At 41.0% G+C, this 16,380-nt stretch overlaps 2 protein-coding genes across 2 annotated transcripts; one reads left to right on the top strand and one right to left on the bottom strand.

Annotated features, from left to right (window-relative positions):
- Positions 1–757: 757 nt before the first annotated feature.
- On the bottom strand, positions 758–4,625 carry LOC133922889 (proteasome subunit alpha type-3-like). The gene is made up of 11 exons (XM_062368421.1): positions 4,429–4,625; positions 3,916–4,067; positions 3,791–3,830; positions 3,605–3,688; positions 3,179–3,252; positions 3,022–3,108; positions 2,839–2,923; positions 2,593–2,639; positions 1,851–1,916; positions 1,170–1,260; positions 758–1,083 (listed from the first exon to the last, which is right to left on the bottom strand). The coding sequence occupies exons 2-11, from the start codon at positions 4,017–4,019 to the stop codon at positions 1,012–1,014; spliced, it is 750 nt and encodes a 249-aa protein (XP_062224405.1). The 5' UTR covers positions 4,020–4,067; positions 4,429–4,625; the 3' UTR covers positions 758–1,011.
- Positions 4,626–12,010: 7,385 nt separating this feature from the next.
- LOC133922840 (ribonuclease III domain-containing protein RNC1, chloroplastic) lies at positions 12,011–16,161 on the top strand. Its single transcript, XM_062368349.1, has 5 exons — positions 12,011–12,918; positions 13,615–13,819; positions 13,894–14,094; positions 15,334–15,420; positions 15,510–16,161. Exons 1-5 carry the CDS (start codon positions 12,152–12,154, stop codon positions 15,825–15,827), a joined length of 1,578 nt encoding a protein of 525 aa, XP_062224333.1. The 5' UTR covers positions 12,011–12,151; the 3' UTR covers positions 15,828–16,161.
- The last annotated feature ends 219 nt before the right edge of the window (positions 16,162–16,380 follow it).

Raw genomic sequence — 16,380 nt, 5'->3', positions numbered from 1 at the left:
TTGGAATGTCATTAAGTAGTGATTTTGACATGTGTAAGGTGAAGTCACATGCCATGGATTCGGATACTATCTTTTTTGCATTTATATTCTTTGTTATTGCTTTGAGCAGCACCAACATCCTATACAGATATCCATACAAGCAAGCAGGGTTCAAGTTTATCTAGACTGCGAAAAATATTTTGTTAACCCATTGTTGTCAAAAATAAAAATATTAGGAAATATCAACTAAGCTTTTTTCAATCAACAATTCTATTGCAAGATCAATTATTCATGGCCATGAATTTTATCAAATAAGGGCCAGCAGGCACGGCAATGCCTCGCCGCTTTTCTAGTTTTATTCTGGAAATTGCCTCCTTGCCGGCCGGCCTAGCTGTAGCTGCATGTGATACCTTTCTTCAATCTGAATTCTTCCTGCTTTCTTCGCCTTCGCTTTCTTTTGATGGGTTGGCAAAACCTTCTATTCATGATTCCAAACTAAGCCCAGCCCGCAAGAGATGCAGCACTTACAAGCTATGCGATTATAAAAAAAAACCCACCGTCGCACAATTCTGTAAACCACATGGCAATTACTCTTAAAATAGACGAATGGCAATTAAAAATAAACGTGATTTCACAATACAAATACAGTTACTGATTCTTGCACAAGAGCACTACAGTCATTCCATCACAGGTAAAACCGGGAAGCCAAAAGCACCACAACGTCAAGCAATTCATCCAGGTGTCTGGAAGAGGTGGCTTGATAATTGATACTGAAGGGGAAAAGAAACAGTCATTGGCTTAAGAACAGTAAATATCATCAGAATCTGAACAACAAATCTGATACCCCTCACTGTGTAGCTTCAAACTTTCCCATGAAGGAACCTAGTTCCGTCAAGTACATACAAGTTTTTCATGACACTGAAATAAAATCTGACAAATTGGCCATGTCCAGTATGTCACCCAAAAAAGGATAAAAGATTTCACCAGCGCCCAAACATGAAATAAGCTTTGGTACTGTAGAGTCGGTGATTCTTAGTCAGCATCCATCTCCTCAAGAGCTGCCTTAGCAGCGGCCTTGGCCTGCTCCAATAGATCATTCGGAACCTAGTATGCCAAGTGAGCAAAGAAGTTCAGCTTTTGATTTACAAAAAGGAATGATCGGGCAATTTTTGGGGTGCGTATCCCAGTACCTTCTGATGCTGATGATTTGATTCGTCACATATCCAGCTCAACTCCAATTCAAAAGCTTTGTCCTTTGCTTCGTCATGCACTCCATAAATTCTGTATTGAACAGATTGTTACAACACAAATTTTAGCATACTTGTAGCCTTTTCAGGTTCTTTGGCATCAAGTAAGCAGAAAATTATAAAAGAAACTTGACGGTATCTCTAAATATCAAAGCTCACTCACCAATTAACCTGGTTTTGGTTAGCTTTGTGCACTAGTATCACTTGACATAAGATGTAATCTATCACACACCTCTACTGTAACAAGAGTCGTCGTTTTAGGATCATCTAAGCTAATAGTCTGGACTATTGTTACAATGTGATTACAGGATTTGAAAGCAATATTCTACAGATAACACTCCTACCAGCCAAAAAAATGATATGAAAAAGTCTGGTATAAAAGGAATGTACTCACCGAAGTTCTTAATGATTATTACTAAGTGCACCCTGAGCAAGACATTATATAAAAAAAAGAACACTAGATTTCTAGAATGACATGGAACACTAAGTGAAATCAAATAATCTAAAGCAAAATGAATGGCAGCAAAGCCATAGACAATAAGACGCATTCAAGACAAATGCAAAACTAAAAGTCCGTAAAGCAGCCCAATTGTATTATAATGGGAAAAGAGACTTCAGGCATACATCTTTGCAACTTCAACAATGCCTTCCCGGCAGGTAAGCTCTGAAAGCTTCAACTTCTCTATCTCACTGCAAGACAACATTCAAACAGTTGGATTTAGAATCATTCTAATAGCCATCCATAAGATAAAAGAAGTTTGTACAGAGTTACCAGACAAATTCAAAAGAGGTAAATTAACAACAATTGCTAAAGTATTCTTGTTAAGAAGGTTATGGATCACAAAAGCTATAGCCATTAATTATCTCAATCAGATTAGGGTTAAAAGTCAATACTTCTTTATAAACAAGGGAAATGGTAACATGTAAAATGCGAACTTTAATTATATAAATCGATCCTGCCTATCACACTTTAGTGGTGAACTCTGACCAATTACCATAAAAAAATATGCAGGTAGATTATTTAAATATGTAATGGTATGTACTGCACAGTCAACTATTCTATATTGATACGCTAACATTGGCTTGTCCATTTTAATCTTCTGTGTATAAAGCAGCACAAGAGAATGAAACAATGTTGTACCTATCAAATAATTCATACTATTAGATGTTAAGATGATATATGGAGGGGTCCCTCCTTTCTATTGTACTTTGCTTCTCAGTAAGATGGGTTGTAATAATATGCGCCTTTACACTAAAATACCATGATATCAATTGGACTATAAATATATATCACCAAGTGATTTGCAACAGAAGAACATAAAACAATGAGAGCACCAAAACACCAATTGAAAACTGTTAAACTTACGTTTTTGCAGCCTGTTTTCCCTTCCCCAATGCAGCACCGAAGTATTTCTGCCCAAGTTTTAAAATTCAATGAACATTATGTACTTCAAATTCACAAGGCTAGTAATATCTAATGCTATTAATAAACAACACCATCCATACTGAACATGTATGCACAACTGATGGAAAACATAATTCATGTAAAAACTAAAACAATGAGCCTATGCACTCCAGTTGATATAACTCTTAGTGTGCTGTGACAACTTACGTAGGAGATTCCTGAGGGCTCTATCATGTATAGCTGTGGCCCATCCCTATCATAACCTCCAAGAATAACACCAGAACCAAAAGGCCTAATACAAGAGAAATCAAGTTAGGATCGGCTACAGTGTACTGAAGAATACAAGTCATGTCGCCAGTTATTATGGGGCGCTACTGTAAAATGCATTACCTGAGCCACCAGTATAGTGTGCAAAGATGAACATAACTTGCCACACGATCTGCCAATTCCTTGACAGAAATAGGTTCCCCGTAGACCCTGGTGCATTACAGTTTTAGAGCATAATCATATAAAGGTGTTTTTATGGTCTAAAAGACTAAGTGCTCACTTTTCATAACTGGCAGCTTCCGATTTGGCCCTTGAAACAATTTGCCTGCCATCTGCTGCTAAACCAGCAACAGCCTGAAAATGACCATAAAAATAATTTGTCGTTACAGCACATGATTCGTAAAAGGAATGACTAGAACATGAACCCTTGTATCAATAGAAAAGGCATCATAGCAAGACAAATTTACAGAAAAATCTCAATAGACAACAACATCTTTACCACTTTACATAAACATTAATTATCTCCTAAAACAGATAATGGAACATGTTTTTATAATGTCAATCCTATATTCGTTCAGTAATAGTACATGCTACACACCAAAAGAAGAAATGCAATCTCGTCCCTATATTCATTCATCAATAGTACATGTTTTTACATCAAAACCAGCATCAATTTTGACTTTTGAGACAAGTGTAGAGACATTACCAAGCCAGAGTGCTGGTGCACTGAATGGATCCTCCGGTTAGACCCCTCCAGCATCATCTTTGAAGTTACCAGCTTCTCCACGCCCTAAAGAACAAACCACCAAAATGCAAACCAGCCAAGACATAAGAGTGGCTCCATCAAATTACAAATTGACCTGAGTAAAAAATCAGATAAGACCAATCTTACCAGCACAATCCCGTCTTTGCACTTGATCCCAACAACAGTCCTGTTCACAAAGATCAGGCCCTCACCACAAGATCACACAGGAACGTGAACAATTGAAGCGAAAAATACTCGTAGGGGAAGCATACCCGCTGTTGTCGACAGCCTTGGCGGCGTACTCGACCTGGAAGACACGGCCATCAGGAGAGAAGGTGGTGACGGACAGATCGTAACCTGTGCCTATGCTGCTCATTGTCAACTTGTTTTTGTCTTCTCGACGCCACTAGTGTGGAGATCACTCCTGAAACAAAGTAACAAAACCCCAGTCGAATAAGTTCTGCACACAGCGGTGGACTCAACGTGGGGCATGAGAGTTCAGCCAAAAATTTCGGTAAATGAACCGATATGAGTACTCCACTCCACCACGTGGTAAACAAATCCGCAAACCCTAAATTAGACGGATTGGAGTGAAACAAATACTTGGATTTCAGGGCTATTCTGCAGACCGAAACTAAACGACCAATCCGTCCAACCTATCCAGGGCATCCTAACCGACGCAAGTAGGGATCGACTCAAGTCCCGATGGATCTCCGCTCCACGCCAGTCGCGTGGGGTTTGGGGACGACGGGCACCGACGGGGGAAGGGAGGGAGGTGCAGTTACCTGGATCTGGACCGAGGTGTGCTCGGCCAGCGCGGGCGGCGGTGAAGAGCCTGCGAAACTGGGGGAGGGCAGCGGGGGGCTCGCTGAGCTCGGCGGATTCGGGTGGGGTTTGGGGAGAACGAGATCGACGCAGAGAGGGGTATTTCCTTTCTTTCTTCCGGCCCAAGCCGAGAGGGGCCTGGGAGCAGGGTCGTTCGGCCACCGAAGCGCGGTGGCCGGCGAATTCTTCTAAATTCGTGGATATCGATATCAATTTGGTGAAATTTGATTGAAACTAGACGAATTGAGTAGTAAGGGTCACACTAAAATCCGTATGTAAATAGTAAGAATTACATATGGTTTTTTTTATTAAAATATGTCTGTATAAAGTGACACTGACAAAGTTTTAAAAAAATCATCTATACGACCCGTTCCCTTTATAAGTAGTTTTTCTTCTTGCCTACTCTTGTCACGGACATGATTTACAAATTAAACGCTTTATGATCCACAAAATAAACAATATCACATGCATTATTTACATATCACACATTGACACATTGCTCAGAACATCAATCATACATTATTCGGAACTTCAACACATGTATTTACATATCACGAAGGTTAATAACATCATCTATTGTTCAGAACACATAAACCTAGCTAGTTATACATAATCCCTAGCTATACTTCATTGACACCATCTTCTAAAAGGATGATGTGCTTGACATCATTGGTGATACCGTCTTCCAAAAGGACAAGATGATCGACATCATTGGACGACGCTGTCTTCCATAAGGGCAAAATGATTGACATCATCTCAGCATTTTTCGCGGTTCAGCACAACGTCAATTCAAGCGTCATCTTCAATGAGCATGTCGCCGTCATCTGTATTAGGCTCCATTTTAACTATCTCACATATGATCTAGAATCAAACTGCATTGCTGTCAAACCGTCACCCATGGTTCAATAAGAAATGCGCGTTCAATCCAGTCTTGCAGTTCATGAAAATGTCTCTATTATGACAAACAACAATAGAGAAAATTCCATCTGCAAGAACATAATGGGGAACACGATTGATATGAAAAACAAGGTCCACAGAACATGAAAACCACATGGTCGAATTCGATGACAAGCATCCGCGTTGTGAAAGCAGTCATAGGAACAACCCCTTCCTACCAGCGCTTGATAGTAGTGAACTGAGCCATTGCATATTTGCGACAAAACACTGTATTACCCTCAATTACACAGATCAAAGCAAACCCTAAGAAACCCAAACAAAACCACGATGGACACACATACTTTACTCACCTCAGTTCAGGGGGGATTCGGCACCCAGATCTTGCTCCTCCGATGCGGAAACAACCAGAAGAATTAGTGATGTCCTAAGAGGGGATGAATTAGGATACTTATAACTATTTTGACTCAAAAAATAATACAAGATAAATCTATATCAAATTCTATGTAGATGTGCTCTATGTTTATCTAGTGCGTCTACTCTATCAATCAAAACGCTTGCAACCTATTTAAGAAGGTAAATTGCAAGAATGTAAATGCAGAAATGTAAATAAGGTAGAGAGAGCAAATTTGGCATAAAAGATTTTTTTCTCGTGATATCAATGGCATGAATGCCACCCCTAGTCCACGCTGAAGTGCCACCAAAGATATGTTCTCGATCGGTACCCGGTCACAACTCTTGAGCCACCAAGTCACAAAGAGAAAGCCTTCACCCGGACGAGCCACTAAGCCACTGGTGACCCGGATGAGCCACTAAGCCACCAAGGCAAGGTCTCACCAGTGGCCTCTCTTCGGGTTCCTTACCGTCGTGATCACTTCAGAGCTAGAGTCACCAAGGCAAGTGTCTTCGCGTCCCCACACAATCGCCTTGTCATCGCTCACCAAGTCGAAGGGTCAACAAGCTTGTCAGTGAGTCACCAAGACTCCATGGTACCGACGTACCACTTGGTAGAAGGTTGGATCACTTTTTGATCCTCTCTCTATGCAGCAATCACCTAGCAATACTCTCTCTAGGCCTATAAGTACTAATCACTCACTAATCTTGTGTTTAATCACCTTGGATAATACATTAAGTACTTTGGTTGTTTGGATGTCTTCTTAAATGTGTATGAGCTTCCTCTAGACTCCAGCAGCATGTTACACCTTCAAATGGCTGAGTAGAGAGGTATTTATAGTCTCAAAACCGCACACTAGTCGTTAACCCATCGGCTCAGAAAAGTTGTTAACACGGATGATCCGGTGAGAACAATAGTACTAACACTCCGGATCATCCGGTGAGTACACTTTCACAAACTACCCGTTGAAACCCCACTCGAGCTTTTGTGAATACGGGACACTCCGGTGTATACTTTATCTCCATCACAGACTATCTGGTGAGTATATACTTAGCATATGAGCCAACTGCATCCTTTTTGCGTTAATTGTTCCGGTGTAAGCATCCGGCACACATCACTTCATCACCAGACTATCTGGTGAGTTGCTTCAACCAAATGAGCCAATGCAACCATCTCTGAAAATAATGCTCTGCTGTGCATAGCCTTCATCACCGGACCATCCGATGCGTTGAACATCGTTCTACCTCTTTGCACTATTCATTATCTGGTGTGTGCAACATATTAATCATCGGACCATCTGGTGCTTTGATCTTCAACTTCAATGGCTGCAACCTTCTCTGGACAAAATGCTTTGTTGTGTATCTTCTCTGATCACTGGACCTTCCGGTGAGGTCTTCAGGCCTCTCTCCTCTTTATCAAATATGCTCTCGTGAGTTCAACAGCCAGAGCATCGGACCATTCGGTGAGGCAAATCTTCTTGGGACTTCTCTAATTCAGTCCAACTTTGTCCCGGTTGCGGTGACTTTTTCATGTATTGCATCCATGAGACCTAATAGTGTATATTCTTGACAAACATGTTAGTCACATTAACTATATTATTATTAATCACCAAAATTACAATCATGATCTAATAGAATCATTTTCGCTACGATATCCTCCTTTTTGTGATTGATGACAACACAACCAAAGCAATGTGGCAAATATCAAATATAAAGATCATAAACGAGCACAAAGTCTTACCACATTGCTTGGATGCATGTTCTTACTACTTTGTCCATCTTTTTTGTGGCTATCACTTTCTCTATTACCACTATGTCTCTTGAACGACCTATGCAAGAGCTTCTCTTTTGTCAATCTAAACATCTAGCATCTTTTCTCCTCCTCCTTCATTGACTTCGGCATTCCTAGATGTCTTGCTTGTTGCTATAATCTCCTCGCATTGTTCATCTTACTTTGGCCGTCAAACTTCTCCCCCTTTGTCAATAATCTCCCAAAAAGTGCTATAAACACATGTTAAACTCAAGAAAAAAATATGGGAGAGATCTTCACAAATCATGATTCAATAAAAGAATACTAATTGTAGGCTATGAAAGCACATAAATCATAATTTATAAAACTCACATAATATAGTCTAAACTCCCCCTATATATGTGCATACGTACAATGAGAAAGAAACATATGCACAACTAGATAATGTGTCAAGATAGAAAGTTTAACTTATATTATGCATGGATGTAGCTTAAATAAATAAAAGATTTGATAATGATACCAATTGAAGTATTTAAGCATTGCATACCCTGAGAGACATGTTGATTGCTTCATGAGACTACAAAAGATGTCACTAGAAACACATGTTAGTCTCAAAATCATAACCTATAGGATATACTTCCCTAAAAATGTGCATATAAGTGTTAAATACTTGTGAGATATACACACTTGTTAGATAACAATAGGGATTTATCCTATAGATTGGATCATATCACATGAAAAATACCAATTGTAAAAACTAGTGCCAAAAAATAAACCTACAACTAATAAACCATGTAGGTTGCTCATAGGTTAGAGATAAACACAAATAACATACCATATGAAAACCTACACTAAGTATTGCAATAAATTGAAATAAGTATATACAATCCTAGATGAGGCAAATGAGCTAGACGTAAAACAAAATACATAAACAAAAATCTAGTTGTACTTACCTCTTTTACCTTTAGATGAGGATTTGGGTATACGATGATCATGATTTTCACCAAAGCACCCAAACTTGTATATTTGACTTCTTTGCTTGAACTATCACTTTATCATGTGAGTTAAGTCTCCAAATCCCTATAGTCGCTTCGGGCTTCAAGTCTTCTTTGTAACCCAAATCGATTGGGGCCCTTTCATGTTGGTGATGACTTTCTTGGCACCCAAATAGGTTAATTCCACCTCCAATTCTTTGTCCCAACCATGTGTGCAATTACATTGCCATTATCTTTCTTTTTGAGCTTGTAGTGGTTGCTCTTGGTCTTAATCTTATAGTGGGGCTTGGTGTAGAGGTTAAAGGTCTTGTTGGAGAAGTTCGTCATCTTCTTCTTCTCTTTGATCTCCTTTTTCACTTGTTTGCATTGGAAGGACTTGTGGCCTTCTTGATGTCATTTTAAGCATGTCACGGTGGACCCCTCCGCAAGCTTCTTCACCATAAAAGCACGGTTATCTTGAGTAGGTTGGATATGTCCTTTGCACATTAGTCTTGTCAAGTCCTTATCAAGCTTTTAGACTTATTGCTTAAGCTCATCATTTTTTTGCGCAATAAGGTCATTAGATGGTTCTTAAAAAATCATTCTCAATGCATTTCTTATTGCAAAGGGTGAGCATAATATATCAATTAAATCATCATAAGAAGTACAAGTATCTAGCTTAGGATTGAAATTAATTAGAAAGGTAGATTACTTCAAAAGGACCTTAGTTTGAGATTTAATACACTCAAATTTAGCCTTAAGCTCATCATACTCCTTATTTATAAAATTGAATTTGCTCAATAATTATTTATAATAAGAAACAAAGGTAGCATGAATGTCATTAAGTGTATTGAATTTCTTATACTCTTTTGATTGTTTGTTAAGGGACATTTGTTGCTCATTGATCAAATGAAGGAGTTCAATATAGGAGGGAGAATCCTCATCGGATTCATCATCAGTTATATTGCTATCTATATTTTTGGCCATGAAGCACTTGTGTGATAACTTACACAATGACAACCTCGAGAAAAAGCTTCTCTTGGAGGAATACATGGTGATGTTCTCATCACTTGAGCTTGAATCTTAATCATCATTCACCCGTCTTTCTATGCTAGTAAGTGCCTTAGCTCTTCCCTTTATCTTCGTCTTCTTGATCTTGATCTTGATCTTCTTCTTCTTCTTCTTGATGTGATCATTTGTTTGACCAAGTTCTTTATGGAGATTGGGTGATCAATCTTGGCATTGATCTTCTTAATGTTGTTCTCTACTTGTGAGATGAGCTTGACGACTTCGAGATCCATCTTTTCATCGCTTGAGATGTTTTGCTCATCTTCTTCATAACTCTCTTCATCTTCATCTCTATCATCTTCACTTGAGCTTGACTCTTGCTCTTGTCTTCTCATCCTTGCCTTGATGTGTTGGTATTGTACTTGCTTGCTTGTAAGAGCAAGATTTTTGGTGTCGGATGAGGAAGAAGCTTCCACCATTAAGTTTATTGTCATCTCATGGGTGATGATCTTGCCAAACATTTAATTTGGAGTCGTCTTCTTGATGTTATTGTTATCGTAGATGATGGAGACTATCAACTTATACTTCAGATGAAGAGGTTGAAGTATTCTTCTCACCACTTAATTATCTTCAATTAGCGTCAAACATAACTCATTGATCTTATTGACAAGAATATTTAAATGTGAGTACATGTCATTAGCACTTTCATGGGGGTAATTGTTTGAAGCCATTGTGCTTAGTAACAAACACATGATATTTCTCATTACGTATATCCTTTGTGCCTTCATGTATTTCAATGAGACTAATCCAAATATCATGTGTATTGGTAAGAGAATAAACACGATTAAATACATCAACACATATAGATGACAAAAAGATACTCTTGACCAATACATCTAATTACCTCTCCTTGTTGGTGATGCGAAATCTCATCCCATCCTTGTTGATTCTCCAAACATCTAACCCTTAAGTTTGCAAATAACAAGTCATTAGAACTTTTCACCAGGAGAAGTTTGTGCCATCGAAAAGTGAACCACTATTAAAATTCATCCCAACGCTATACGTCACAACTCACTAAGCGATGAAGTTCTAACTGATCACAATGAAACTAAGGCTCACGGAGGTGGTGACATTTTGCTCTAGGTGACATGAGGGCAACTCAGGGAAGAAGATAAGTTCATCCTGCCCTTATCCCATAGAGCTGAGAAGAAATAGATCGTTTGTACTGTACATTCGGTCCGTTTTGATCTTTTCTATTTTCGGCTTTTTTCGAACTATCAATGTTAGGGACATATTTTCTGATGCAAACGATATTTTTTTGAATTTTTTTTCATAGATACTATTAGAATTGTCTCTAGTTTTTTATGAAATTATATATATATATTTTCAAATCTGATTTGAATTTTTTGAATCCAAATACGAAAACCGGTCGTATTTCAAATTTGTACCCCACCGAATTGACCGATATTTGCGATATTCTTTTGAACCCTGATCTGCAATCAATTTTGCAGTGTGGAACTTGGCTTGTTCGTCCCCGGATAGATGGGCTACTTTGGTTTTGTAGCACAGTGCAACAGAACCGCGGTTTCCCCTAATAAAAAAAAGTTAATTAGATTCATACCGCTACAAAATTTTTAGTTTAGAGATGGGCCACTGCAAAGTTTGAAATTATAAATATGATATTACGAAGACTTTTGGACCAAATTGCACTTGTTTTCTTCTCTTCTTTCCCTTTTCTCTCATCTCCATCGTCGCCTCCCCATGATCAGCAACAAGAGGTGGTCACCACCAAGCTCCTCCACCAATAAAACTGACCACTGGATTCAGTTGTCCCTGACGCGTCGTTGCCATATCTGGTCGCCAAATAAACTCGAGTGACACTATGATTGTTGGATTCGATTGTCCTCGGTGCTTATGAGGACGAGGATGATGCGACAGTAGGACCATCTCTTGTGACCCGTAGAGGAGCATATGTGTGGGCACTGACACTGCCTACTTGGTGGTCGTCATGATTCTTCATTAGTTGCAGACCGGTGGCGCTGATGATGCCAGCGTCAAGCACACCTATAGGCAAAGAGGTTGTCCTTGCGTGAGGACTGCACAAAGGGCAATGGTCTGGCCTCTACTCGAAGAGCATGAGGGGCAGCGACACATCTGAGGAGGTAGTCTTTGTGTGGGGAAACCCGATCCTCGATCGTCAGCATCAGTTGCTCCTTGAACGGCTTGGTCACAACAAACACTAGGCTGACGGAGGAGGAAAATAAGAGGCATAAAGGGGAAAGTAATATGAAGAAGGGAGAAGGAAGAAAAAGATAAGGTTATTTTGCTAAAAAATAGCATAACTCAAAGAAACACGCGAATTGTAATGGTATGGTTTTAATTTCAATATTTGTAAATATTTTTTTTTTCAAAACGGGCAAAATGGCCATGGTATGGTATAAATCTAATTGATCCTTTGAAAAACAGAACTGTGATTTGTCACGTCCTTTGGAAGGCCAGCTCAAGATATTTTTCCCCACTCGCTCTCTGACCCACTCCATCGTAGCCATCGATCACAAAACGGATGGCTCACGATTCGCCTCCGCTTATCCTCTTCCTCCTCTTCCCTGAACCCCAACCAAATCCCCCGCAAAACCCCAGCCCAAGCTCGCTGTCGCCACCACCATGGCGCCACACGCCATGGCGTTCCAAGCCCTCACCCTCGCACACCTCCCCTTCCCCAGCGCGCGCCGCCGCGTCCGTATCTTCGCCGTCGCGGCCGACCATACCCCTCCTCCGCCACCGGCCTCCCGTTCGGAGCCGGCGAACAGCCCGACCCGCCTCCTCCGGGAGCTAGCGCAGCGAAAGAAGGCCGTATCCCCCAAGAAGAAGCACCCGCCGCGCCGCTTCATCCTCAAGCCGCCGCTGGACGACGAGCGCCTCACCCGGCGGTTCCTCAGCAGCCCGCAGCTGTCGCTCAAGGCGCTCCCGCTCCTCTCGTCCTGCCTCCCCTCCGCGCCGCTCTCCACCGCCGATAGGACCTGGATGGACGAGTACCTCCTCGAGGCCAAGCAAGCGCTCGGGTACCCGCTCGCTCCCTCGGAGACGCTCGGCGAAGGGGACGACTGCCCCGCGCGCCACTTCGACGTGCTGCTCTACCTCGCGTTCCAGCATCTGGACCCCTCCTGCGAGCGCACGCGGACGCGGCACGTCCGGAACGGCCACTCCAGGCTCTGGTTCCTGGGCCAATACGTGCTGGAGCTCGCCTTCTGCGAGTTCTTCTTGCAGAGGTACCCCAGGGAGTCACCTGGGCCGATGAGGGAGCGGGTGTTTGCGCTGATCGGAAAGAAGATGCTGCCAAAATGGCTCAAGTCGGCCAGCCTGCACAATTTGGTGTTTCCTTATGACGATTTAGATAAGATGATACGCAAGGACCGGGAGCCGCCGTCCAAGTGAGTGTTCACATTCTTATTCATTTACTGAAAGTGTGTATTCCTTTGTTATGCTGAAAATGTGCAATTGGAAGTGTAGAGATGGAATCTTGTATCTGATCATACATTAAGATAATTTGACTAGTTAGTGGTCGGTGTGTGCAAAATGAAGCAACCAGATTTTGTCTGAGTAGTTGCATGGGACAAAACAGGTTAGGATATTAGATATCTTGATTGCTCTGATCTTGACGGTGATTTAGGGCTTGTGAACCTTTCTGGCACATTGGCAATCCACTTTTTAAATATATTAGGTTAACTTGAAGCATGATAATATTAACAGGGGAAATGAAAAATATCAGGCCTTTTTTTCTTTGTGTCACTGTTTGATTCAGTGTTACATGTTGAATGTTCTGCGGCCTTCATGATCGAGTTGTCTCCATGTATGCCTAAATGTTATACTCATACACTATTACGATATTCCATCCCTTTATGATGTATTGCTCTGTAGTCTGTACTCCTTTAGATGTGCTAATCCGCTGTGGAAAACTTAGTAGCATGAGAATATGGAGCATGTAGCCTTATCATCACACCTTTATGCTGATACCGTTTATTGTCGAGGACATTCTTTCTGAATTTCTGGTTTCTTACAGCAATGTGTGTTGTTAGTTGGCGTACATATCTAGTGAACTTTCAGTAAAATGTCTATTTGTGTATCAGGGCTGTATTCTGGGCATTATTTGGAGCTATATATTTGTGCTTTGGAATGCCTGAAGTTTATCGAGTCCTTTTTGAGGCGTTCGGGATGGACCCTGATGATGAGAGCTGTCAGCCAAAATTGCGGCGCCAACTAGAGGATGTTGATTATGTTTCAGTGGAGTTTGAAAAGAGACAACTCATGTGGCAGGATGTTGCTGCCTATAGGGTAATAGCTCTTACTATTATTTGTCCTATATTGTCACTCTTTGCATCTTTCTTATCTTGCTACATCTCTTGCAGCCACCACTGGATGCTCTTTTCGCTCATCCTAGGCTTTTCCGAGCTTGTGTGCCACCAGGCATGCATCGTTTCAGAGGAAATATTTGGGATTTTGACAATAGACCCAAGGTCATGGACACCCTAGGTTATCCCCTGCCCATGAACGACAGAATTCCAGAAATCACAGAAGCAAGGAATATAGAGCTTGGACTTGGTCTTCAGGTAAATTCAACGTCTCTAGGCCATTTTTTCTTCCCTTCTGTTAGTCCTTTCAAAAGTTTGTTTGACTATCTGAAAAGCATGTTTTCGGTGTATTACATAATCAGCCTTTTGAAATTCTGTTTCCTGTAGCAATTAGCATGAATCATACATCAGAAAAAAATGAGGTGCTGATAATTCTTGAACATTGAATGGAAGATATTGCAGTTTTGTAGCGCTATTGAAGGCCTTAGGATCCAGAACTAACTCTTGTGCGTAGGAAACAACACAGTTGGGAATATTAGTATTTTCGAGTCAACATGAAATTCTAGTATTTGTTGAGACTTGAGAATGTCTTTTGTCCTCCTATAATATATGTAGCCGTAATGAGGGAATATTGTTTGGAGTATGAACTATGGAGGCTGCGCTACATTGAGTATATTTGTGGCGCTAAACTGGTGGGTGACATTGCCATATCTTATCTGAGATGTAGATGAATAATGTGATAAATTTTAAGATGTTTGTAAAAGTATGACATGACTGCCGGTGCAATACAGTGAAAGTATAGCCAACAAGCATTGGTTTAGGATTCTATTTGAATATGCACTACTTTTGAATTTATGATGCATAACTAGTTAATTTTGATCATCACACACTGCTGAAATATGCACCATAATCATCGAGCTGCTTGCAGGTTTCATCTCATACCATTTTTCAACTGTAAGATGCGTTCAGGTTTATCGATATTCCGTATTCCCTTCGTAACATAGAAACTGAAACCTGCCTGGCAACATCAATTAGTTTTCAAGAGAGAAATTAATGTCCTTCCTATCACAACTTGGTTCACAAATAAGCTCTGTAGTATACTAGTATGTACTATTTAACAAAACTACTTAGGCTCTGTTTGTTTCGGATTGTAAAAGTTGGATTGTGATCAAAATCCAAAAGCTAAAACAAACAACCGGATTGTAAAAGTTGGATTGTGATCACAATCCAAAAGCTGAAACAAACAGGTGGTTGTAAAAGCTGGATTGTTACAATCCAAGACCCAGATTGTAACAATCCAACAATCCGCCTTTCACTAGATTGTAACAATCTACAGTCCAGCTTTTACAATCCAGTTTCTTACAATCCATAATTTACAAGCTGCTTTTAACAATCTCCAACTGAAACAAACAGACCCTTAGTATTTCAACACTCTTTGTTTCCATCAAATTTATAATATGAGAAGTGAGACCAGTGTGGTGCCTTGTTTCCCTGCAGCTGTGCTTTTTGCACCCATCAAAACATAAGTTCGAGCATCCAAGATTCTGTTTTGAGCGGCTGGAGTACGTTGGTCAGAAGATTCAGGTATGCTGTACCTTATGAATTTATCAGCATCTCGCCGTTGTCCAATGGGCCAAGAGACATGCTGATGGTCTGAACTTCTTTGTGGCCAGGATCTAGTACTGGCAGAGAGGCTGCTCATGAAGCATCTCGATGCACCTGGCAGGTGGTTGGCGGAGAAGCATAGGAGGATGTTGATGAATAAGTATTGCGGACGATACCTACGGGACAAGCACCTGCACCACGACATTATCTACGGGGAGTCGGTGCAAGACAGATTCGAACATAACCGGCGCCTAAGAAATCCTTCGACGACCGCTGTCCAGCAAGCCATACACGGGCTCGCATACTGCGTGTATGGTAAACCTGATGTACGACGCTTGATGTTCGAGGTGTTTGACTTTGAGCAGGTCCAGCCGAAAGCTGTATGAGGATGTTCTCCATCGGTGTGAATGCAGTGGCTGACCAACCAGATTGCCAACAGCAGCGCTTGAGATGCTGCAGGGCTGTGAGCTAATCGTAGAGCGGATCGTGCTGTTCTGAAGCCTGGACCCTGAGTCGGACAGCAGATTTGCCAGCGGTGATCCGGTCCCTCCTGAACCCGTCAGCGTTCCAGCCTCTTGTTCGTCAGAAATGGTAGATTAGAGATGTTGTAAATCGAACGGCTGCCGTTTTTTGAAGTTACAGCTTTGACAATTGGTTGTAAATTTCTATTTGAGCAGAAATGCAAATAGAGCAGCAGGAGGAGGCAGGAGCTACATGAGAGTTTTGTTTCCCATTTTCTCTGTCAGAGCATGTATTCTAGTTTGAACCAGTCGATAATCAGTGCAACGAACAAGATGAGCATACAGTTATCTGTCAGTCATAAAGGGGCATGATTTATCCATTCTTTTTGCAGCTATGAGTTCGTTTGATGTCTGAGCCTTGATTTTGTTCGCCGTCAGCGTCAGAGCGGTATTTCTTTTCTTTTTTTTTTGTCGGAGC

This window comes from Phragmites australis, chromosome 1, assembly GCF_958298935.1.
Source record: "Phragmites australis chromosome 1, lpPhrAust1.1, whole genome shotgun sequence".
NCBI lineage: Eukaryota > Viridiplantae > Streptophyta > Magnoliopsida > Poales > Poaceae > Phragmites > Phragmites australis.
Note: the sequence above shows the minus strand (reverse complement) of the source record. Positions and strands in the feature narration are given on the sequence as shown.